At 42.1% G+C, this 24,810-nt stretch overlaps 1 protein-coding gene across 1 annotated transcript in view; it reads right to left on the reverse strand.

Annotated features, from left to right (window-relative positions):
* Window positions 1-24,810, reverse strand: part of LOC145400403 (large neutral amino acids transporter small subunit 2-like) — a 68,500-nt gene that overhangs the window by 29,451 nt on the left and 14,239 nt on the right. Inside the window, exons 2-7 of the mRNA XM_080272920.1 lie at window positions 20,687-20,908; window positions 15,497-15,722; window positions 9,601-9,645; window positions 6,626-6,749; window positions 2,851-3,051; window positions 1,629-1,778 (exon numbers count right to left, since the gene is read on the reverse strand). Coding sequence (XP_080129046.1) covers window positions 1,629-1,778; window positions 2,851-3,051; window positions 6,626-6,749; window positions 9,601-9,645; window positions 15,497-15,722; window positions 20,687-20,908 — 968 coding nt within the window. The remainder of the gene's footprint in view (window positions 1-1,628; window positions 1,779-2,850; window positions 3,052-6,625; window positions 6,750-9,600; window positions 9,646-15,496; window positions 15,723-20,686; window positions 20,909-24,810) is intronic.

Here is a 24,810-nt window from a genome sequence, read left to right on the forward strand (position 1 = left end):
TTATCCAAGTATGAGGTTATTGGATATTATGAAACTTTATAGCTCAGAACAAGACGAGCATACGGAATTAATCCTTTATATGGCAGGGTTCTCTCTCAGCTGAATACCATTATCTCATTATGGGTTTCATCCTCTGATCCAAGTGAAATCCTATTTAGTTTATTGCTGCCACTACCAGATAATTCTATTCAACTTAGAAAATGTCTCTCATGTTGAATGGGTTTACTAAGGCCATATCTAACCTCAGTAGTTAAAAAAGTTTATCCTAAGATGAATAACATCAAGATACAGCAAGATCTCTGAAGACATCACTGGTTTCAAAGGCTTATGTTCTGTCCAAGACAACTACAGGGCGTCCCCATTATAACGATGAGATGCATTTGGGAAAACCCATTCCTGTGCCAGGGTATCAGTTCCGGGGACATTAAGACATAGAAAGTATAGGGATGAGTTTGGGAGTCTTGGGATCTTCCCCTCCCCCCCCACAACCAAGTCCAAAACCCACCCAAATGAGTCCAAAAACAAGTTTCTAGCTCACCTAAACCATAAAATAGCTTTAAAACAACCTAAATTAAGCCTAAAAGCAGTTTATAACTCACCTAAACTCAAAAGTCAGATATGAAAATCATAAAAAATGTCTGGAAAAAATCCATCCATCCATCCATCCATCCATCCATCCTCCAATCCTACGTTGCCCCCATGAGGGGCGTTGGAGCCCAGGGCTAAGCAGATTGGTCCTGACATTTAAGATGAGAGTCAAACTTAGTAAACTGTACCCAAAAATGACAGTGTTCACCCCACCTAACTAAAACACATTAATCTAAGTTTAAAAATAGTTTATACATCAAACACAAAAATAAGTCTAAAATATCATCAAAATCGGTTTTAAAAAAAGATAAAATCCTATTGGATAACCAGGGACTGAGGAAGGGGGTTAATTTTTTTACATCACAAAGCCAGGTTATCACATAACTGGGGTATTGAATTCTATCTATCTATTGCCAGACTCCTCAATCCCATTTGGGATGGCCACAAACAAATCACCTCCACGTCGTCCTGTCCCCCGCCATTTCACTGCCCTGCTCCCAACTCACACACCCCTCTCTCATATACCTCTCCACCCCATCCCTCCATCTCATCCTCGGCCTCCCCCTCCCTCTTCCCCCCTCAGTTATCAGTGGTGTCCTGACCTAAGCCTGGCTTGGTAAAAATGATCAGCTCAATTTAAGGATACCTCTGATGAGTGGATATTGGGAAGGGGGGCTTGTAGTACTGTGTTCCAAACAAAGGTTTTCTAAAAATGGAAGATGATATTGTCAACATTTTCAAATGCAATCTGTTACAATATCAGCGAATATTACAGAACCCTGGCTTGCACTAAGACGTGGCAGGTGCTCCTTCAGAGTAGAGAGGCCTGAGGCTAGGCTACTGTGGTCCACAACATTTAATGGTAGGATACCAACCAATGCCCCTGATAGTACTTAAATGAGCCGGTCACCTCTGGAACTTGAATCACTGTGCATAGGCCACAACACTATTCAACCCAAGAGTCCTGCCACCAGACCACTCAACTGAAAAAAAATGTACAATATGCTAGCAAGTATAAGAGAAACAAGCCCTTACATTACCTTAATGGGTCTATGCCTGTTTGGTTCCTTATAACGCAGCCAGAGAAGTGCACCAATGGACATAAGGATGAACAGTGACTCAGTAAATGATATGTAGTTGATCAGAACTTGCATGTCTGATGTGATCAACATGAACACTGTCATGAAACCCTGTCAAAGAGAACACAATATAAATCCTCATCATCATTATCACCATCACCATTATTCTGAAACTCTACCAAAGGTAAATAAGAGACAACATTAGAAAAGATTCATCATTATCAATATCTTAATAAGCACCTGTATATCTCACATTATCAATATGGATGCTCATGAAACCTTGGGAATGAGAAGAGGTGAAGGAGATATAAGTAAAATTCATCCCCATCAACCCAATCTCTTTCTCCCATCTAAGGATGGAGTTCAGAAAGCAAGGTAAGAGAAAACATGACAGAGACAACAAATCAACAGCACACCCAGTGACATGGGAAACACTCACTCACTCACCATTCAATTTCCTGGAATCCAGACTCTAGGAATTTATTAGGAACACTGGTGATGGAACAGGCCTCTTATTCTGTATACTAGCTAGGGCCATGATCTTAAGCAAAATGGCCCTATTCTGTACAAAGAACAGGAGGGATGAGGCAAAAATGACGATGACAACGACAATGACGATGATGATGATGATGATGGGTAATAGAGTCATGCAGTGACCAATAAAAAGCGAAAAAACACTGTAGCCTACCAACCACAAGTGAATGAAAGGGGTACAGTTCTTGATACTGATAAGGGCCTGGATCTGCAGTCATGATCCTGTTTCACCCCTATGAAAAACAAGTGTGATGATGATGATGATGATGATGATGATGATATGATGATGATGATGATATGATGATGATGATGATATGATGATGATGATGATGAATGATGATGACTGATGAAGATGATGATGATGATGATGATGACAATTATGAAAAATGAAGTGTTAGGTAATAATATGCAAGAAAGACACTTTCAAGGAACAAAAATGAATATAAAGGTTTATAATATTTTGATGCTGTTGAGGGATAGGATCTGCAGGAAATGGCATGTAAAAAAAAAAAAAAAAAAAAAAAAAAAAAAATGGCATTACCAAAAAAAAAAAAAAAAAGGAAAAAAAAAGCGTGGCATAGTGAATATGATGATAAAAAAAAAAGTCATTCAGTGATGAAATAAACAAGGAAAACATATATTAACCTACCAAGAACATAAGTGAAGGCACAGGCGTATAATTCTTTATACTGATGAGAGCCAGGATCTGTGGCAGGTGACCCTGTCGGGCCCCTACAAAGAAAAGGCGGGATGATGCGAATATTCCACCATTGAGACTCCCAAAGGTGGAGCAAGCCACGAAGAACGGCATTGTCCACGTCATTACTCCAAGCATACGGTTGCCAAACGACTGAAAGATTATGGATACAGTAAGCAATCATATTCAGCAGTCATTTTTTATGCTGACAAATGACAAGGCACTTGATTAGAGACAGCAAAGTCTAATGCACAATGCCTCAAATCCTATGGGTGACTTGAAATTTTTTCTGTAGTGGTATATGTTTCTCAGGGTGTAGGTTAGTCTTCTACCCTCATAAGTCCTGAACCATGGCAATCTAGCCTCAAGCCCCTATGTCCTCATGGGAATATAGTGTATTACATTTCTTTTATTTTTTTCATTTTTTGCAGTCCTTTCAGGACACAGGGTGAGCACTACTGAGAAGTATAACTGGACTATGAAGCTGCCTGGTTACATCAATGTCATCTCATAATGGAGTCCCTCTTCAACCATACTGGTATTACAGTACCACAAGAATATATTAAGTACTTCTTTAAAAGTACCCTTTTTAAAATTCACTTCTGTTAAAACCCCAGTACTATATTGTACATTAAAACATGACTGCCCAATAAAGTTTCACTGCTACCTATAAAGCCGGTTAGCTAGTCTGAATTGATAGAGAGGCAGCCTGCAGTCCTAATGGACACAGGACCGGATCCCAGCTGGGGCAGGGAACAGTTTAAGGATCTGAATTTCATAAAAGCAGACTTCACTAATCTATTAGAAGGCCTGCTGACATGTCGTAAAAATACCCCCGCTAATACCGGTACACCAGTCCTGTATGAGACAGCCTTAGCATATATTCAATATGGAAGGTGGGTGTTAGCACCGGTGGTGATATGTGGAGGCGTGTAGGAGGACTGCTGGGCCTTGGGATTGGTCCTGAAGCCTTCGTCCAGAGCTGGACACGTTTAGAGAAAAAAAAATGTAAATCTGATATACTGTACAATAAGTGAGATGTCTGAATAACAAATGCATAATGGTGGTAGTTTAGAATTCATACACTTAATTAGATATACTAATAATCAGTTATCATTCTTTTTCACTCACTACATAACTGTAACAGGCTCCTATACTTGCAGCAGAATAAAATACCATGAAGTACCAAAGCAGTCCCAATCATGAAACTGTTACTGGTACTGGTGATGGTATTACCAGTTTCTGGCTCATATACTTAGCTGAATAAAACTGCCTGGCACCAAACAGATAAAAACAGCAAAAAGTGCAACCATACGACAGCCAATAGGGTATGCATACATTAACCCCTTAACCGCGGGGCGTCACTTTCGTGACGCTTGGGAGCAAGGGATCATACCGCGGGGCGTCGCTTTTGTGATTCTGTGTTATTTTGCTTTCACCCGGGCTTCCAAGTGGGGGCTTGTATCATCTATCAGTACTGCCAATGTCCAACACTAGTCAGCACTCCTAATCTCATCTGTACTCCCATCCATTGTTGACAATTTAGCCATTTCTTCCCGTTCTTGACTCCCCTCCCTACCCCCCCCTCCATTACCCTATCCTCTCGCCTGCCCGGCCATGCTACGCTAAGTAAATCTTCCCTGGAATTTTTCACTGATTTCATCCATTGAAATAAGCCCTATGTCGTATTCTTATACCAAATAATATATACAAGAAAGAAATAAGGTAAGTGAGAGTGCCATACACCTGGAATTGGCTAATTATCACCTGACAACACCTCACGTGCACTCGTTCGCTAATTTTCGCTGTTTTTTTCCCCTTGAAATATGCCGTATAATCTATTTTCGTAATAAATATACATGTAAGGAGGGAAGGGAGAAGCCTAAGTGATATTTACATTCACCTGGAACTACCTAATTTATAATGTATTGTCTAGATTTCCTGCCAATCATATCAGTGCTACACAGAGCTGTTTCAAGATTTAACATTGGTAGCTCTGATTATATATCTCCTAAGTAGGCCTCTAATCTGTTTTCGTAATAAATATACATGTAAGGAGGGAAGGGAGAAGCCTAAGTGATATTTACATTCACCTGGAACTACCAAATTTATAATGTATTGTCTAGATTTCCTGCCAATCATATCAGTGCTAGACTTAGCTGTTTCAAGAACCAATATTGGTAACTCTGAATAACCCCTAAACAGGCCTCCAGGCTGGCCCTGCGTTATCAGTTTACTCTCATCTTCCGAAGTGAGGGGACGTATGTTTCTTCTTGCTGACTTCAAGGCCTTTTTTCACCCCCATGCAAATGGCTCTGTGACCTTTACCCCCTACTAAACCTCGTGTGGAAAGAGGTAAAGGGCTGACAATTGATAAAAGAGTGACTACGATCTTTCTATTGAGTAAAACAGTGAAAGTGGAATTGTAAATAATGTGTAAATAATGTGTAAACAGCAAGTGAAAGTAATGAATGTAAATATACGTGAACAATGGAAAATAGTTTTATAAGTTATTTCAAGTGACAGTGCACAACACAGTGTAAATAAAACAGAAATGTAAATAACGTAAATAAAACAGAGAACGTAAATAGAAATGTAAATGAGTAGTATTATAAGAATATGAGTATATACCCTAGGAGTAATGAAAGTGAAAGTTTCACTCTAGCATGTCTGAATGCTATGAGTTATGAGAGTGAAGATGAAAGTGACATTCACTCTCAATGCCAGTATACAGAACGAGAAAGTGAATGCTACGTATTTTACTGAAAGAAATTGAATCCCTACAGTGACAATAAACTAATACTACTGAAGGAAACTTATGGATAAAGACTGTAGATATATATAAGTGTTATATAGTAATAGAAATATAAAGTGTGAGGGGTTTTATGAATAATAAATGACAGAGTAACAAAAGCGAACTAGTGCCAGTGCGACGATCAGACGCGCTCGTAATTTCCACTGCTTTCACAGTGTTTTTTTTTTTGAGTATGGATCCCAAACTACTTGAAAATTGTAGAATAGTGTTTATAGTGTTTATAGTGTTTGTATCTGGCTGTGATAATCATATTACGGGTTGTCGGGAAGTGTAAAGTGGAGACTTCGTTACCCTACTTCAGAGGTCTCCACAAGTCCTACGGTAACCGACGAAGGCTCAACAATCATTCCAGGAGAAAGCTGAAGGTATGTGCAATAAGCATATGTAATTTTATTATTCTAGGACTAATAACTGATTTTTGGCAAATATTTTTTGAGAGTCTGTCGGAGCCCAAATAACCCTGCGGCACACGCAAGTCATTGGTAAACAAGCCCGCGGTGTAGGGGTTAAGGTACCTCAGACATGGAGACGTAGGGCAAGGTACGGCAGGGCAGGAAAGAGAGGTACAAGGTAGAGTGGGGCAAGACAAAACAAGATGAGACAAGAGGATAAGACAATAAAGGAGATGTAGACAGGGAAGGTCATGGTAGGAACGGAAAAGAATGGAAAGAAAAAGGAAAGGACAGGATGCGATGGGATGAGATGGGAAGGGAAGGGAAGGGAGAAATGAGGTGAGAGGGGAGGGCAAGGCAAAGCAGGGCAGGGCAAGGTAAGGCAGCACATGGCTAGACAAGACAGGGTAGGGTAGAGTAGGTTGAGAGGAGAAAAAAAGAAAAAAAAACAAACTGAAAGGAAATGAATAAGGACAGGGATGGGAAAAAATACAACAAAACAGAATAGGACAAAACTCACCACTGCCACAGCATTGGAGGACAGTATCTCATAAGGATCGAGGACAGCAAAATAGGCGACATTGGCCAGGAAGTATACAATGGTGACCAGTGGCATGGAGATCATTATGGCACGTGGCAAGTTCCTGGGGAGGCAAAGTACATCATCATCATCATCATCAAAATCCCAACCTCTTTTACCAAACCTAAGGAGAAAAATATACAGGGAGTACTAGTCAACAACATGCTATGATAAATGGGCCATATATCCATTTACTGACCATTCAAGCCCCTGGAATCCTGACTCCACCTTACAGAACATGAATATTAAATTTCTCTCTCTCTCTCTCTCAATCTCCAGTGGGATGGGGCCTGTAAGGGTTTCTATTAGAGGGTTGGTTGGGGTTTACTGCTCACATAATTCCACCGATGAGTGAGAAAAGCTCATCACTGCTGCTATAAATGACAGGACTGAGTGGCCTAACACCTCAACTCTACACTGCTGATAGGGCAAAACAGACTGCATGATGGATGGATAGATGGATTAGAATAAGAGTAGCAGTAGGGATAGTAGTAGTAGTAGTAGTTGTAGTAGTAGTCTATCTATCTATCTATTGCCAGACGCCTCAATCCCGTTTGGGGTTGCCACAAACAAATCGCCTCCACGTCACCCTGTCCTCTGCCATTTCACTGCCCTGCTCCCAACTCACACCCCCCTCTCTCATATACCTCTCAACCCCATCCCTCCATCTCATCCTTGGCCTCCCCCTCCCTCTTCCCCCCTCCACCTCACTCACATACACTCTCTTCGTCAGTCTTTCACCCTCCATCCTCTCCACATGGAGAGGATAGCAGTAATAATAATAGTAGTGGTAGTAGTAATAATAATAATAATAACAATAATCCATCCATCCATCATCCAATCCTATGTCGCCCCATGAGAAGTGTAGGAACCCGGGGCTAGGCAAGTTGGTCCTGACATTTAAGATGAAAGTGACCAGCCTCACTCATCCCTGAGTGGCATTACGTGAGCAATAAACCCCAACCACCCCTTGGATATAAACCTTCACTGGTTCAATCCAATTAGAGCACCTCTATTACCCACTAAACCACCAGGCGCCAAAATTTGGTTATATGGTTACCACCCAGCATAGTAAATGGTGTCCTGGTGTACGGGAAACCATTTGGCTTGTCACTCAGTGTAGAGTCACCCACAGGCAGAAGGAAGTGGAAAGAATGAAAGAAAGACAGGAGAGGGAGTGTAAAGTTACCTGTAGGCAGAAGTACGAAGGAAAGAATGAAGGAAAGAAAGACAGAAGAGGATGGACGAGAGGAAAGAGCAGAAACCAGAGAGCAGCACTACATCGAGTGAGTGGATGGTAAGTGCCTCCACCCACCACTTTAATAATAATAATAATCTCTAATGTCTATTGGCAGACGCCTTAATCCCGTAAGGGGTGACCACAAACAAATCGCCTTCATGTCGCCCTGTCCCCTGCCATTTCATTGCCCTGCTCCCAGCTCACACCCCCCTCTCTCATATACCTCTCCACTCCATCCCTCCATCTCATCCTTGGCCTCCCCCTCCCTCCCCCCCCTCCACTTCACTCACATACACTCTCCTCATCAGTCTCTCACTCTCCATCCTCTCCACATGTCCAAACCACCTCAGTGTGTTTCTCCTAACACATCCTATCACATCAACATCCACACCACAACACTTCTTCACATAATAATAAATAATAATAATAATCATCATCATCATCATCCAATCCAGTGCTGCCCCATGAGGAGCATAGTAGCCCAGGACTAGGCAAGTTGGTCCTGACGTTTAAGATAAGAGTGACCTGCCTCACTCATCCCCGAGTGGCATTAAGTGAGCAATAAACCCCAACTGACAGGAGATCGAGCTGGCTGGGTGAATTTTGTGACGAGAAATGTGTGATCAGGGATTTTTGGCACCCCTTTTTAACGTGGCAGCGTCTGGATTGACTCTGTCGGATACGATTATGTGAAGCTACAGAACGTGGTGCATGTTTTTGGAGTATCCGATAGAGCCAGGATTCCGGGGGCTTGAATGATGAGTGAATGGAAGCGTGGCCTGTTGGATTGGGCAATTTTGGGCTGTCTGGACATTGCTACTCCTCACCCTGCCCTTGGGTGGGAAAGGAGGTCCGGATGATGATGATGATGATGATATATTGTATTTGTTTCATTATGGTAAATTACATCTTTACATATCAGGACAGCAGAGCGAGGAGGGGGAGAGGTGGGAGGTGGGGGAGGGTTGGAGATGGGGAAGTGGGGTGAGGAGGGATAGCAGTGGATGACGACTGATACGTAGATGAAGTGATGCTGTGACCTACTTACAGTAATGAAAATGTTGCTGTTACTGTATTGTTTCTATAACCTACTAATGCATTAATAATGTTGAGGAACTTTCACAAAGCTGTGAAAGAAGCAAAATTGAAAGAAAATCCACATAAAAAACGAAAACAGTACTGTATGTATTTGGGGAGAAGTAAGCAACGCTTCGGCCCAACTAGGGCTCAAATGTTATTTACTTCTCCCCAAATACACTGTTTTTGTTTTTTACGTGGATTTTCTTTCAAATTAATATTGTTGCTTTTAAGTTTAGAGTAGCATAACTTCCCAAATGGGTAGACTTTCCCAGAGTCCAGGAACGTAACCCCCAATATTACCATTGTTCCTCATGAGAAAATTATGTTTAAATAACGCATTTTTAGATAACACAGCCTCTCCAGGAACAACCCTCGTGTTATCTGAGAAGTAACTGTATGTAATGTCTGGAGATACAGGTAGATACAGAGACAATGATTTTAGCAACTGCAGATAGTGAAAATATGTATATACTGTATACTAGTAATTAGATATATAATAGATACTGTATAGATGCAGATGGTGACATAGGAATGAGTACATCTTACTCTACACATATACCCATGCACTTGTACCTGCCTGCACACCATTTCTTACTTGTATGGATTCCGTAGTTCCTCAACCACAAAGTTCAAGTAATTCCTGGAAAGAAAAAATCATATTACAAGACATTCACCTGCAGAAACGAGTAAAAACATAAAAATCAAGGCAATTATATAAATAAGTACAAGAAAAAGAATTGATGGAGTGTGTGGTGAAATGCTGAAGCATGGGGTAGAGATAGCAGTAGAATGAATGTGGAATATGTGCAGATTGGCCTGGGAGGAAGGTAGAGTCCCGGAGGATTGGAAGTCAGGTATAATTATTCCCTTGTACAAAGGAAAAGGGGAAAAAGAAGTATGTGGTAATCATAGGGGCATTTGTCTTCTTAGTATACAGGTAATAGGAAAAGTGTATGGTAGGATACTTATTGACAGAGTTAGAGAAAGAACAGAGGAATTAGTTGGAGAAGAACAGGGAGGCTTTAGGAAGGGAAGAGGTTGTGTAGATCAGATATTCATTCTTAGATCTTTAGTGGAAAAGTTTCTAGAGAAGGGAAAGAAGTTGTATGCGGCTCTCATGGATTTGGAGAAAGCATATGACAGGGTGGATAGACAAGAATTATGGAAAGTATTAAGAATATATGGAGTATATGAGAAGTTATTGAATGCTGTGAAGAGTATGTGTGATGGTGCTAAGGCTGCAGTGTGTGTGGATGGTGACCTGAGTGAATTTTTCTCTTTGAAGGTTGGATTGAAACAGGGATGTGTCATGTCTCCATGGTTGTTCAATCTGTACATGGATGGGGTAATAAAAGAGGTATAAGGTAGGGTAGTGGATATTGGACTGGCCCTGGTGAGAGATGGCAGTGTTTGGAAACTCCCTGTACTGTTGTTTGCAGATGATACTGTGTTGTTGAGTGAAGACGAAGGAGAGCTGCACGGCTTGGTAGATGAGTTTGGGAGAGTATGTAAGAAACGGAATCTAAAGGCGAAAGTAGGGAAGAGTAAAGTGATGGTCTTTGAGAGAGGTGAAGTCAGTAAATGTACAGCGAGGTTGAATGGTGAGGAATTGGAAAATGTGAGTACGTTTATGTACTTGGGTAGTGTGATCAGTAAGGATGTAGGTTTGGAGGGCGAAGTGCTTGACAGGGTACAGCAGGGAAGAAAGGTTGCTGGTTCCTTGAAAGCAGTGATAAGAAGCAGGGAAGTGAGCATGGAAGTGAAAAAGTTACAACATGACAGTATTGTGATACCAACTCTAACATATGGAAGTGAAGCTTGGACGTTGCTGGAAGGACACAAGTCAAGAGTGAGAGCAGTGGAAATGAGTTATTTAAGAGGAGCCTGTGGAGTCACATGGAGGGACAGGCTGACAAATGAGGATACAAAGGAGCGTTGTGGTGAGGATGTGGATGTGATAGGGAGTGTTATGAGGAACACACTGAGGTGGTTTGGCCATGTGGAGAGGATGGAGGGTGAAAGACTGACGAAGAGAGTGTATGTGAGTGAGGTGGAGGGGGGAAGAGGGAGGGGGAGGCCGAGGATGAGATGGAGGGATGGGGTGGAAAGGTATATGAGAGAGAGGGGTGTGAGTTGGAAGCAGGGAGTGAAATGGCGGGGGACAGGGCGACGTGGAGGCGATTTGTTTGTGGCCACCCTGAACGGGATTGAGGCATCTGGCAACAGATAGATAGATAGAGAGACAAGAAAAAGAACACTAAAAACATCAATCACACAATAACATTTCTATACACACACACACACATATATATATATATATATATATATATATCCATCCATCATCCAATCCTACATTGCCCCATGAGGAGCGTAGGAGCCCAGGGCTAGGCAATTTGGTCCTAACATTTAAGACGAGAGTGACCAGCCTCACTCATCCCTGAGTGGCATTACATGAGCAATAAACCCCAACCACTCGTTGGATATAAACCTTCACCGGCTCAATCCGATTGGAGCGCAATAATTACCCACTAAGCCACCAGGCGCCAAAATTTGGTTATATGGTTACCACCCAGCGTAGTAAATGGTTTCCTGGTATTCAGGAAACCATTTGGCTTGTCACTCAGTGTAGAATGAAGGAAAGAAAGACAGAAGAGGGAGTGTAAAGTCACCCGTAGGTAGAAGGACAAGGAAAGAATGAAGGAAAAAAAGACAGAAGAGGATGGAAGGAAAGAAAGATGGAAGAGAGGAAAGGGCAGACACCCAACAGCAGCACTACATCAAATGAGTGGATGGTGAGCACCCCCACCCACCACTCTATATATATATATATATATATATACACACATCCATGTACACATCCATACATAACATATTGGGTATTTATACATATATATATATACATACAGTACATATATATGGTATTTATACATCTATCTATCTATCTATTGCCAGACGCCTCAATCCCGTTTGGGGTGGCCATGAACAAATCACCTCCACGTCACCCTGTCCCCCGACATTTCACTGCCCTGCTCCCAACTCACACCCCCCTCTCTCATATACCTCTCCACCCCATTCCTCCATCTCATCCTCAGCCTCCCCCTCCCTCTTCCCCCCTCCACCTCACTCACATACACTTTCTTTGTCAGTCTTTCACCCTCCATCCTCTCCACATAGCCAAACCACCTCAGTGTGTTCCTCATAACGCTTCCTATCACATCCACATCCACACCACAACGCTCCTTTATATCCTCATTCGTCAGCCTGTCCCTCCATGTGACTCCACAGGCTCCTCTTAAATAACTCATTTCCACTGCTCTCACTCTTGACTTGTGTCCTTCCAACAACGTCCAAGCTTCACTTCCATACGTTATAGTTGGTATCACAATACTGTCATGTAGTAACTTTTTCACTTCCATGCTCACTTCCCTGTTTCTTATCACTGCTGTCAAGGAACCAGCAACCTTTCTTCCCTGCTGTACCCTTTCAAGCACTTCACCCTCCAAACCTCTATCCTTACTCATCACACTACCCAAGTACTTAAACGTACTCACATTTTCCAATTCCTCACCATCCAACCTCGCTGTACATTCACTGACTTCACCTCTCTCAAAGACCATCACTTTACTCTTCCCTACATTCACCTTTAGATTCCATTCTTACACACTCTCCCAAACTCATCCACCAAGCCTTGCAGCTCTCCTTCGTCTTCACTCAACAACACAGTATCATCTGCAAACAACAATACAGGGAGTTTCCAAACACTATCCTCTCTCACCAGGGCCACTCCAACATCCACTACCCTACCTTGTACCTCTTTTATTACCCCATCCATATGCAGATTGAACAACCATGGAGACATGACACATCCCTGTTTCAACCCAACCTTCAATGAGAAAAATTCACTCAGGTTACCATCCACACACACTGCAGCCTTAGCACCATCATACACACTCTTCACAGCATTCAACAACTTCCCAACTACTCCATATATTCTTAATACTTTCCACAATTCTTGTCTATCCACCCTGTCATATGCTTTCTCCAGATCCATGAAAGCCGCATACAACTTCTTTCCCTTCTCTAGAAACTTTTCCACTAAAGATCTAAGAATGAATATCTGATCTACACAACCTCTTCCCTTCCTAAAGCCTCCCTGTTCTTCTCCAACTAATTCCTCAGTTCTTCCTAAATCCTCCCTGTTCTTCTCCAACTAATTCCTCTGTTATTTCTCTAACTCTCTCAATAAGTATCCTACCATACACTTTTCCGATTATAAAAAGAAGACTAATGCCCCCATGATTACCACACACTTCTTTTTCCCTTTTTCCTTTGTACAAGGGAATAATTATACCTGACTTCCAATCCTCCGCGACTCTACCTTCCTCCCAGGCCAATCTGCACATCTTCCACATCCATTCTACTACTATCTCTCCCCCATGCTTCAGCATTTCACCACACACTCCATCAATTCCTGGGGCTTTCCCCGATTTGACTTTCTTCATTGCTTCCACAACTTCTATCCTACTGATTTCTTCCTGTCTTCTCACGTCCCTCCTTCTTCCAGCCATTCTCGAGCCACTTATACTTGCATTACTTCCATCCCGTATGTTCAACAATTCCTTAAAGTGTTCTCTCCATCTGCTCACTTTTTCTCCCTTCTCCACTAGTAATCAACCATTTTTATCTTTCACTCCCCTGCTAACCTCACTTCCACCCTGTCTTACTCTCTTCATCTCTTTCCAGAATATTTTCTTACAGTCCCTCCACTTTACACTCAAATTCCTTCCAAATTCCTCATCCACTCTCTTCTTACTCTCTCATACTAATCTTTTCACCTCTCTCTTTCTTTCTACATATAACTCTCTCTTCCGCCTCTCAACTTCTTCCACGCCCCTATTTCTCATCCATTCATTGTATGCTTTCTTCTTTTGTGCCACAGCCTGTCTCACCTCTTCAGTCCACCACACTGTTCCTTGCATCCCCCTCCGTCTTCTCTTCCTCCCACACACCACATCACATGCTGCACATGTTTCTTCTGTAAATATCCTGCACACACCTTCCACATCCCCCATCTGCTCCAATTCATATTTGCCCAATCATTCCTCCACTTCTCTCTTATACTCTGCCTTTTTCTCATCCTCTTGTAACCTTTCCACTCTCCTTGCAACTACTCCTTCCTCTCGTCTTTCCTTACTTCTATTTCTCCATCTTACTTGGATCCTAATTCTGGCCACCACCGAGTAGTGGTCAGAAAGTCCACTCCCCCAACCTCTATAAGCTCTTGCATCCATTACACATCTTAACATCCTTTCATCCACACACACATAATCAATCATTGCCTTCCTTTCATTTATACATACTGTTACATAGCCTATGATTTCATCATCCTTTGTATAATTCTAACGTACAGTATGCTGCATGTTTGATCACGAGCGTGTTCTACCTCACTCCCCCCTTCTACCCTTATAGTAGAGTAAGTCGTTCTTTCTGTTGTTCAGAGCAGGATTGTCAACTCTTTGTCCTCTATAGCTTCATTTGCGCGTCCTTCTTACAAGTTGTATCAAGCTTTGCCGGCCCCTATATAATGAGCTCAGTCTCTGCATTAATTGCCACTTAGATCTACTCCTCATTTTGTTCACATCTCTGTCCTCCCCTGTACAGTTGTTATTATATTTGTGAATGCTCAGGAAGTCTCCAACCATCTAGCTGCTGTGTAATTTGAGTATAAGTGTTATTACATTTTTTCCTTGTACTGTATAGCATGAGGTGTTGATTCGTAGGCCTAGTGAGGTTTTTGTGATTCATGTGCTTTAGGTGTCAGCCATTATTAATAATATTTTGTATCTGTAATAATATATCTTGCATTCACGGAGTATTATCCGGTTTTCTCATTTTATCAGGGCTGACTTAGATAAATTTACTCTTGCTAATTTCGTGTTAATAGAGGCTATTGCAGTTAACCATATATTTAACCTGTTTTTTGCCATTACATTATCCTTATGAGTCCTGAATGTTTAGTTGTTAGTTTGAGTATTAAACTTTAACTTATAATTTTACCTAACTCTTTTGTTTTGAACCTGGAACTTTGCGGGAACAGTTTTCTCTATTCCGTAACAATACTGTTTTTATATATACATATGCTATATATATACATCAATCTATATCTATAGCCTGATGCCCTAATCCCGCAAAGGGTGGCCGCAGACAAAACACCTCCAAGTATATATATACAGTACATATATACATACATATATATACATAAGGTACATACTGTATATAGACTAGAGAGAGAGAGAGAGAGAGAATTTAAATGACAAGAAAACACTTATGTGTAAATAACTGATAGTCTCTCTCTCTCGCTCTCATAATAAGCCAGCAATATGAGAAGAGTGCTGATATATCGTGGTCACAAGGCAGCCGCATCCCATTAAGAAAGGGTTGTGGTTTCTCTCTCTCTCTCTCTCTCTCTCCCCCTCCCTCCCTCCACGTACCAGCCAGCAAAGGAGAAAAGTCCCTGATAGAAGGCAGTAGCAAAGGCAGCAACATCCCAATTGGTATTATGGAAAGGATGGTGATAGTTCTCGACATGGCCAGTGGCAAGATGGTACACGCCTGCTATTATGATGATCAGGAGAGCCAGGACCTTCGCTGCTGTGAATACATCTTGAACCTTTGTTGCCCATTTCACGTTGGAGCAGTTGATCCACGTTAGGAAACCTGAGAAAAAGTGAATAATAATAATACTGTAATAATAACGGTAATCCCTCTAATATCCAAACACCCAATATCCGAACATCCCCACTAACCGGACATAATCGTCCCAGGATCCAATATTCCCAAAATGGGCCAAAAACCGCAAAAAATTTAAAAAAAATCAGACTTTTTTCCCTCCCGTAATTTGAAATTCCCCTGGTGCCGAACAGCTGTTACACCATGGTCCCTTCACCCCTTCCTTCCTCCTCCTCCCCCCTCCCCTGTCAGGGTTGCCATTTGGTATTTTTCATTACCAAGTGTGGGCCAATTTGGTAATGAAAAATTCGTTTGGTAATGAATCAGAATAATGCATTACCAAATGGATTTTTCACATGTATGAGGATACACAGGATGGAGATGGTGGAGTGTTTGCTCTCTCTGATTAATCTGCTACCCTACATAGCGTGAAAATAATCAACATGGTGTTAATTATAAGGAGAGTGATTACATGTATTTCCACTTGTATGTATAATTAGTGAAGAATAAATGCTAGCTTTACGACTTTGGTAATGAAAAGTTAAATTTGGTAATGAAAGTTGAGGAGATTGGTAATGTGGCCGTTACCCGCCATCATCAACAGTCACAGCCAAACTCAGATCGAGAGCAGATGCTTATAGCAGTGCAAGCCACAGGTGCTTGTTTTTTGTGAATAAACAGTGAATAAACTGCAATACCTCGCCACTAGAACACACGGGAATTTACAGTGTTGTGCAGTGTTAAGAAATTAGAATTTAGAGTGCAGAGGATTAACTGTGGACTGCAAACTGGCAGTTCAAACCAGTCCAGAAGCCAGGGACTTGTAAGTACCCAGAATGTTTAATATTGTATAAACTCACTTCTAAAACCTCATTTTATGGTTCTTTTGCATTTATTTCAGTCTTTTATGTCCCTTATTGGTGTGATTTGGGTCTTAAATAGGTGCAATGCATGTCCAGAGGGAGTTGTATAGGTGTTTTTCTGAGTTAGGGTCCATAAGTACAAGTCCATAAGCTGGGGACCAATATCCGGACAGGATCACTATCTGGACATGCCTTTGGCTCTATTACGTCAGATATTGGAGGGATTACTATAATATTCATCATTATCATCCAATCCTACACTGCCCCAAGAGGTGCATAGAAGCCCAGGGCTAAGCAAGTTGGTCCTGACATTTAAGATGAGAGTGACCAGCCGCACTCATCCCTGAGTGACATTACGTGAGCAATAAACCCCAACCACCCCCTGGATAAAAACCATCACCGGCTCAATCCGACTGGAGCAGCATAATTACCCACTAAACCACAAGCCGCCAAAATTTGGTTATATAGTTACCACCCAGCGTAGTAAATGGTTCCCTGGTGTACAGGAAATCATTTGGCTTGTCACTCAGTGTAGTCAACCACAGGCAGAAGGAAGTGGAAAGAATGAAGGAAAGAAAGACAGAAGAGGGAGTGTAAAGTCACCCGTCGGCAGAAGGATGATGAAAGAATGAAGGAGAGAAAGACAGAAGAGGATGGAAGGAAAGAAGGATGGAGAAGAGGAAAGGGCAGACACCCGAGAGCAGCACTGCATCGAGTGAGTGGATGGTGAGTGCCCCCACCTACCACACAATAATAATTATTATTATTCTGTATTATTATTATTGTTGTAAAAAATAATAATAATAATAACGTAATATTATGACTACTAGCAGTCGTAACAGTCAGTTCATCTTTCAGGGAAAACATCAGAAGCATGGAATATAGAAAACACACTACTGTACAGTATCTTTCTTTGGTGCCCCACCTTCTTGTTTTTTCTTTCCCCTACATCTGCTAGGGCAATTAGCAACCCATTTAAAATCTGTAACAAGACAAATTATCCCATGATTCTTCACGCAGTTTCTTGGTGACACCAACCATATTTATGCTGGTAACGGTAAGAGATGGGTTGCTACCACTGACCCTGGGACGCACTACCAAGAGTGAAACCTTCAACCACAAGAACAGTCACTCGCTGGTCCTTCTTTTGAATGACTTCACTGAGTCAAAGTTCAGCTAAGACTCACATTGTTACAAATCTTCTTACACATCTTAAAAAATTTTTTCCCAACAGTTTCCAGCAACTACTAGTGCAGCTTGTACAGCACCGTACTCATATCCCTGACTGCCTTGGAGAGAGTTCAAACATAATTGACCTCTTCCTTACAACTAGTCCTTCTACTGTTAATATTTCCTCTCCATTGGGCTCCACCAATCACAACTTTATTACCTTAACCTGTCCTGTCGGTCCAGTATGGCCTGTGGATCCTCCAAAGAAACGTTGATTGAGGCACTTTGGAGCTGCTGATTGGGAGGCCCTCAGGCAGTACTGTACTACAAGGATTTTTACTGGAATGATTATTGCTTCCACGGTTAAGAGCCATCTGAGTGTGCCTTATGCATCATGGAGATTATTTTCTCGGGCATGGCAGCAGACTTTCCTTTCTCATATACCTTGACTAATGCAAGAATGACTTGGTTTAATTATGCTTGTTCTAATGCTGTCCACAACAAGGAGAGAGCCTATAAAAGGTACCGGAGCCAACCCACCCCTGACTAATGCAAGAATGCCTTGGTTTAACTATGCTTGTTCTAATGCTGTCCACAACAAGGAGAGAGCCTATAAAAGGTACCAGAGCCAACCCACCCCTGAATTGCATCTTTTTATGTTTCTGCCCAGAATTGTGCTGTCTGTTCTTCGCTCTGCTAAAAAGATTTTCATCCATAATATATGCACTCAATTCTCCAACTCCTTCTGGCACCTTGCCAAAACCTTTCTAAAAACTTTATCTCATCATCCTTCCCTCCTCTTTTCTAGTTTCATGGCTCTGTAGTTATTTCTTCCACTGATAAAGCAGATCTCATCGCTCTTTCTCCTCCAATCCCACCTAAGATGAAGCCGGTGCTGTTCCGCCATCACTTCCCCCCTCTGACTTCCTCATGGCTGACAATAAAATTTCTTCAACTGATGTACTTTCTGTTATTACTGGCCTCAATACTAAAAAGGCATATGGGCCTGATGGAGTCCCTCCTGTTGTCCTCACGAACTGTGCTTCTTGTTTACACACCCTGCCTAGGTAAACTCTTCTGCCTTTGTCCATCAACTTGTACCTCCTTCTTGCTGGAAGTTTGCTCTCATTCAGCCAGTCCCAAAGAAGGGTGACCATTCCCAACCCTCTAACTATTGCCCAATCGCTTTAACATCCTGTGTCTCAAAAGTTTTCTCAAGTCTATTCTTAACAGAAAAATGTTAATGAATCTTTCCTATCACAACCTTCTTTCTGATCGTCAGTATGGGTTCCGTCTGGCGATCTTCTCACCTACCTTTCAGACTCCTGGTCATCCTCCTTTTGGGATTTTGGTGAAAACTTTGCCATTGCACTTGACACCTCTAAGGCTTTCGATCGAGTCTGGCATAAACCTTTCATTTCCAAACTACCCTCTTACAGTTTCTATCCTTCTGTATGTTCCTTTATCTATAGTTTCCTTTCTGGTTGTTCTATAGCTGCTGTTGTAGATGGTCACCGTTCTTCTCAACAGTGTTGTTCCTCACGGCTCTGTCCTGTCACCAATTCTCTTCCTTTTGTTCATCAATGACCTTCTAAGCATGGAAGTGAAAAAGTTACTACATGAAAGTATTGTGATACTAACTCTAACGTATGGAAGTGAAGCTTGGACGTTGTTGGAAGGACACAAGTCAAGAGTGAGAGCAGTGGAAATGAGTTATTTAAGAGGAGCCTGTGGAGTCACATGGAGAGACAGGCTGACAAATGAGGATATAAAGGAGCGCTGTGGTGTGGATGTGGATGTGATAGGAAGCGTTATGAGGAACACACTGAGGTGGTTTGGCCATGTGGAGAGGATGGAGGGTGACTGACGAAGAAAGTGTATGTGAGTGAGGTGGAGGGGGGAAGAGGGAGGGGGACGCCGAGGATGAGATGGAGGGATGGGGTGGAGAAGTATATGAGAGAGGGGGGTGTGAGTTGGGAGCAGGGCAGTGAAATGGCGGGGGACAGGGCGACGTGGAGGCGATTTGTTTGTGGCCACCCCAAACGGGATTGAGGCGTCTGGCAATAGATAGACAGACCTTCTAAGTTGTACACCTAACCCTATCCACTCATTTGCTGATGATTCCACCCTTCACTTTTCCATTCAGTTCCTGCAATGTCCATCTCAGAAGTTACTTTAACAAACAAGAGATGAGCTATGGGACACAGACTCTCATCCCTTTTCTATCCAACTCTCTAATGCAAGAGGTAACCATTACTCCCAGACCTTCATTATGCAACAGGTCAACTCTGAAATTGTCTCCCTCCAACAATTTCCAGTCTTTCAAACACAGTGTGTCCAAGCATATCAAAATGAACGGATCTTGAATTTGGCTCTCTGTTGTATTTTTTTTTCTTTTTTTTTTTTTTTGGGGGGGGAAGGAACGGTTTGCGAGCTCCTGGCCTTTGGTTCCTCCCTCCTTGCATGAAAAAAAAAAAAAAAAAAAAAAAAAAAAAAAGGTTTTGGCATTGGGTTAGCTTCCATTCCATACAAAACATCAGCTGCACCATGACAAACTCCAAATAGCAATTCCTTAAGAGGTAACAGCCATTTTTCGGCTAGGTCCTGCAGAGGGCTGATTGGGCCATCTGCCAATAAACCTAATGTAACTTTTCAACATACAATTAATCCTAAAAAATTATATACCAAAACACTCCCTGGATCATGCTAATTCAGAATATGTATCGTATGTGGGGGTAGACCCTAAGGGAGCGAGTGTTTGTATGTTTGATATTGGTAACAAACATACAAACACTCGTCTTTATTATTATAGATTAGATATGACAGTTTCAGGCCACTGCGCTGATCATCATCAACTGATGTCAGTGGCAATGAAGGGGCTGAAACAAAGTCGGGGAAAATTAAAGTTCCTCTACTCACATATAACACAGGCGGCAATAAGGCGTACAGGAATATCCGGAGGCTCGTCACAGTTAGGGAAGATAGGCTGAAGGATGTAGTTGGCAAAGGTAAGGGCGATAACGGTATTGCCAGTGGGCATTATGATCACCAGAGCCACCCACAGGTACAGGAATGCAGGCAAAGGGCCGAAGGCTTCGTGGATGTACGCGTAGTCTCCCCCACTTTTTGGAATCATCGTCCCTGGAAAAATAACAAAGGCAAATGTCCAGAGACACAAGTATCTTCTCAAAGTTTAATGAAAACATAGCAGGAAAATCGAATCAACTGCAACACACACTAGGAGTGATAGGGTTTTCACTGTATTTCACCTGTTTTCTTCTGATGGAACTGGGAAGACAGTTGTTTATCTGATTGTACAAATCCAAGGGTAGGTTCGGGTTTATTAGGTCACGTTGTGCTGATCAGGGAAGGGAGACTGGTTATTCCTGCAGTAAATGTGTGGACTATATAGCCTTGCCCCATGTTCCTACATTCAATGATGAGGCAACACAAGACTGGATGACGTATGGTATGTAATAGGCAAAGAAATCATCATCATTGTAGTCGTCGTTGTCGCCAGAGCCACCCACAGATAAAGAAACGCGGGTACAGGATCACCACCACCACCATCGTCGGTGTGCCCTATGGAGTCTCCTGCATCAACCGGAACAAAGTTAAGTAACACTATACCCTATTCGCTTAAACATGGACCAAAAATTCAATCCCTCCACCTTCAATGCTGATTTTTAACAATAAATTAAACTAGAATATGATGCTAGTCAAGAAGAAATGCTAAAAGTTCAGTATATATATTTTTAAGAATTTCGTGTGTAGTATACAACAGTACAGTAATAACAGATAGAAATTTTACCCCTAAAAACCTGGAAATCACCACCACTACCATCATTCCCGCCAATAAATTAGAAGAGGTATGATCCAGAAATCTATCTATCTATCTATCTACAGCCAGACGCCCTAATCCCGCAAAAGGGTGGCCGAAGACAAAACGCCTCCAAGTCGCTCTGTCACTCACCATTTGACTACCCTCCCCTCAACTCACCCCCCCCCCTCACTCATAAACCTCTCAACTCCATCCCTCCACCTCATCCTCAGTCTACCCCTCCCTCTCCCTCCCTCAACCTCACCTACATACACCCTCTTAGTCATTCTCTATTCTCTCCACATGTCCAAACCACCTCAGTGTATTTCTCCTAATCTTCTCAACCACATCCACATCCACCCCACAACGTTCTTCCACTTCTTCATTCGTCAACCTGTCCCTCCATGTCACTCCACATGCTCCTCTCAAATAACTCATTTCCACTGCTCTCACTCTTGACTTGTTCCCCTCTTGCAAGGTCCACGCCTCACTTCCATACGTCAGGGTAGGGATCACAATACTATCATGCAGTGACTTCTTAACTTCCATACTCACCTCCCTATTTCTCATCACTGCTTTCAGTGAACCATCAACCTTCCTTCCCTGCTGTACCCTTCCACGCACTTCATCCCCCAAAGTTCCATCCTTACTCATCACACTACCCAAGTACTCGAATGCACTCACATACTCCATATCCTCACCATCCAACCTCACTGTACATTCTGTGACTTCATTCTTCTCAAACACCATAACTTTACTTTAGCTTACATTAACTTTCAGCTTCCTCCTCCTACACACTGTCCCAAATTCATTCACCAAACCATGCGACTCCCATTCATATTCACTCAACAATACTGTATCATCAGCAAACAGCAACACCGGAATCTTCCAAATCTCATCCTCATTCATTAGAGCCACCCCTACACCCACTGCCCTACCTTGCACCTCCTTTACAACCCCATCCATGTATATATTAAACAGCCATGGAGACATCACACAAACCTGTTTCAGGCCCACATTGAGATCAAACTCACTCAGCTCACCATCCACTCGCACCGTAGCCCTAGCTCCTTCGTACATACTCTTCATAGCACTCAACAATTTCCCCTCCACTCCATATATTCTTAATACCTTCCACATACCTTGCCTATCTGTTCTGTCATAAGCTTTCTCCAAGTCCATGAAGGCAGCATACACTTTCTTTACCTTCTCTAGATACTTCTCCACTAACCATCTTAGAACAAATATCTGATCTACATACCCTTTTCCCTTCCTAAATCCCCCTTGTTCTTCTCCAACTAGCTCCTCTGTCATATGCCTAACCCTATCAAAGAGTATTCTACCATATATTTTACCAGTCACACTAAGAAGGCAAATACGGTACCCCTATGGTTACCACATACTTCTCTCTCCCCTTTTCCTTTGTATAAAGGAACAATTATACCTGATTTCCAGTCCTCTGGAACCCTTCCCTCTTCCCAAGCCAATCTACACAACTTCATATCCACTCCACAACAATCTCACCCCCATACCTCAGCATATCACCACACACTCCATCAATTCCTGTGGCCTTTCCCAACTTGATCTTCTTCATTGCTTCCACTACTTCCGCCCTACTGATCTCTTCCTCCCTCCTCTCATCTCTTCTTCTCCCAGCCATTCCCCAACCACTTGTACTCGCACTGCTCTCACTCTCTACATTCAACAAATCCTCAAGAAAGAAATACAGTAAAAAATGAATCAGATAGCATCCCTGTGAACTGCGTCACAAACTCACTCATAAACCCTTCAAACTTTCTACAGCCAGAGAAATACAGATAAATGAATAAAATGCAGCGCTAGACCTATTAGTCATTACTCTTCCTCATTCATCGATAAACTAGGTTATTTCAAGCATAGCGTCTCTCTCTCTCTCTCTCTCTCTCTCTCTCTCTCTCTCGCTCGCTCGCTCTCAATTAGTCCGGTAAAATACAACAACGTCAATTAACAGAATAGATCTCCAAAAATTAATTTTGGCAACTGAGTCAACAGACCCAATCCTGTCACGGCCGCCGACAGCCATCACCAGGCCCGGGGCAAGATCATCGACAACGGGCCACCCCTCCCCCTGAAAACCGTACTGAATATATTATGCTCAAAGTCTATCTCACGGCTAGACTGCTCCCAAACCCGTGTGTCGTGGCACATTGATATACTGTACTGCCAAAAGATCCTGGTGCGCCATAGCACCTCCCTCCCCTCCCCTCTATAAGTAACGATACTAACTATGAGGAATGCATAATATGTTAAGATAAATGAGAAACACTATTTAGTGATGGAAGGAAACAAATGAACACATTAAAGTTTACCTACATTTGTCATGTCTTCATGCCGTATCTGAATGATGTCTGTGAAGGTTAATATAAAAGAACAAGGCGGGTCAGAGGTTCTTTATATCCCTACTGCCTTTTATATAGTTTCTTTAGAAATCCAGTGTGTCAATATTGAGTGAACTATGCTACGGTATGTTATATTTTCCTCCCTCTTAACACTATCTTGGAGGGCGACCCCCTCCCCCAACTCTCAGGCCTAGGCCCCGCGGACTGTCCCCAGCTGCCCCCCCTCCCCTCTTCTCTTTCGTCACTCTACCCCTTCAAACAGGTGACTTATTTTATTATTGCGACCTCCATATGGATTTTCTTCAGCTTTGGAGAGAGATTTTGAACTGGAAGACTTACACACAGACTCAGCTTACCCTTCTCTCCTGGAGGTCTGACTTAAATACAATCATCAGGACACAACAACAACGATTATTATTAATATATATATATATATATATATATATATATATATATATATATATATCCTTCTATTGGGGAAGTTAAATGGATGATGATGATAAAAACAACACCTGCTGCTGCTGCTGCTACTACTACTACTACTACAATAATAATAATAATAATAATGAGAAGAAGAGGAAGAAGAAAATGTCATAACTAAAGTACCTCACAAAAATTCCTAAAATTCAACAACTAAGTTTAAGAACTCAACCCAACCCATCCCTTCACCTCTTGACTCTGACAAATATTTTACCTATTCTTAGTCATATCCAGACGATTTTATTCATCACTTTACTGAACTGTAGAATGAAATGGGTGATTATGGCGATATCTAACCCCTCCAAAGTGAAAAATCTACCCTCCAGTATGCTGAATGAAATCGTCTGAGATAACAGTAGTAGTAG

This window comes from Coenobita brevimanus, chromosome 52 (genome assembly GCF_032717465.1).
Source record: "Coenobita brevimanus isolate Jiangsu-jjx chromosome 52, ASM3271746v2, whole genome shotgun sequence".
In the NCBI taxonomy this organism is placed as follows: domain Eukaryota; kingdom Metazoa; phylum Arthropoda; class Malacostraca; order Decapoda; family Coenobitidae; genus Coenobita; species Coenobita brevimanus.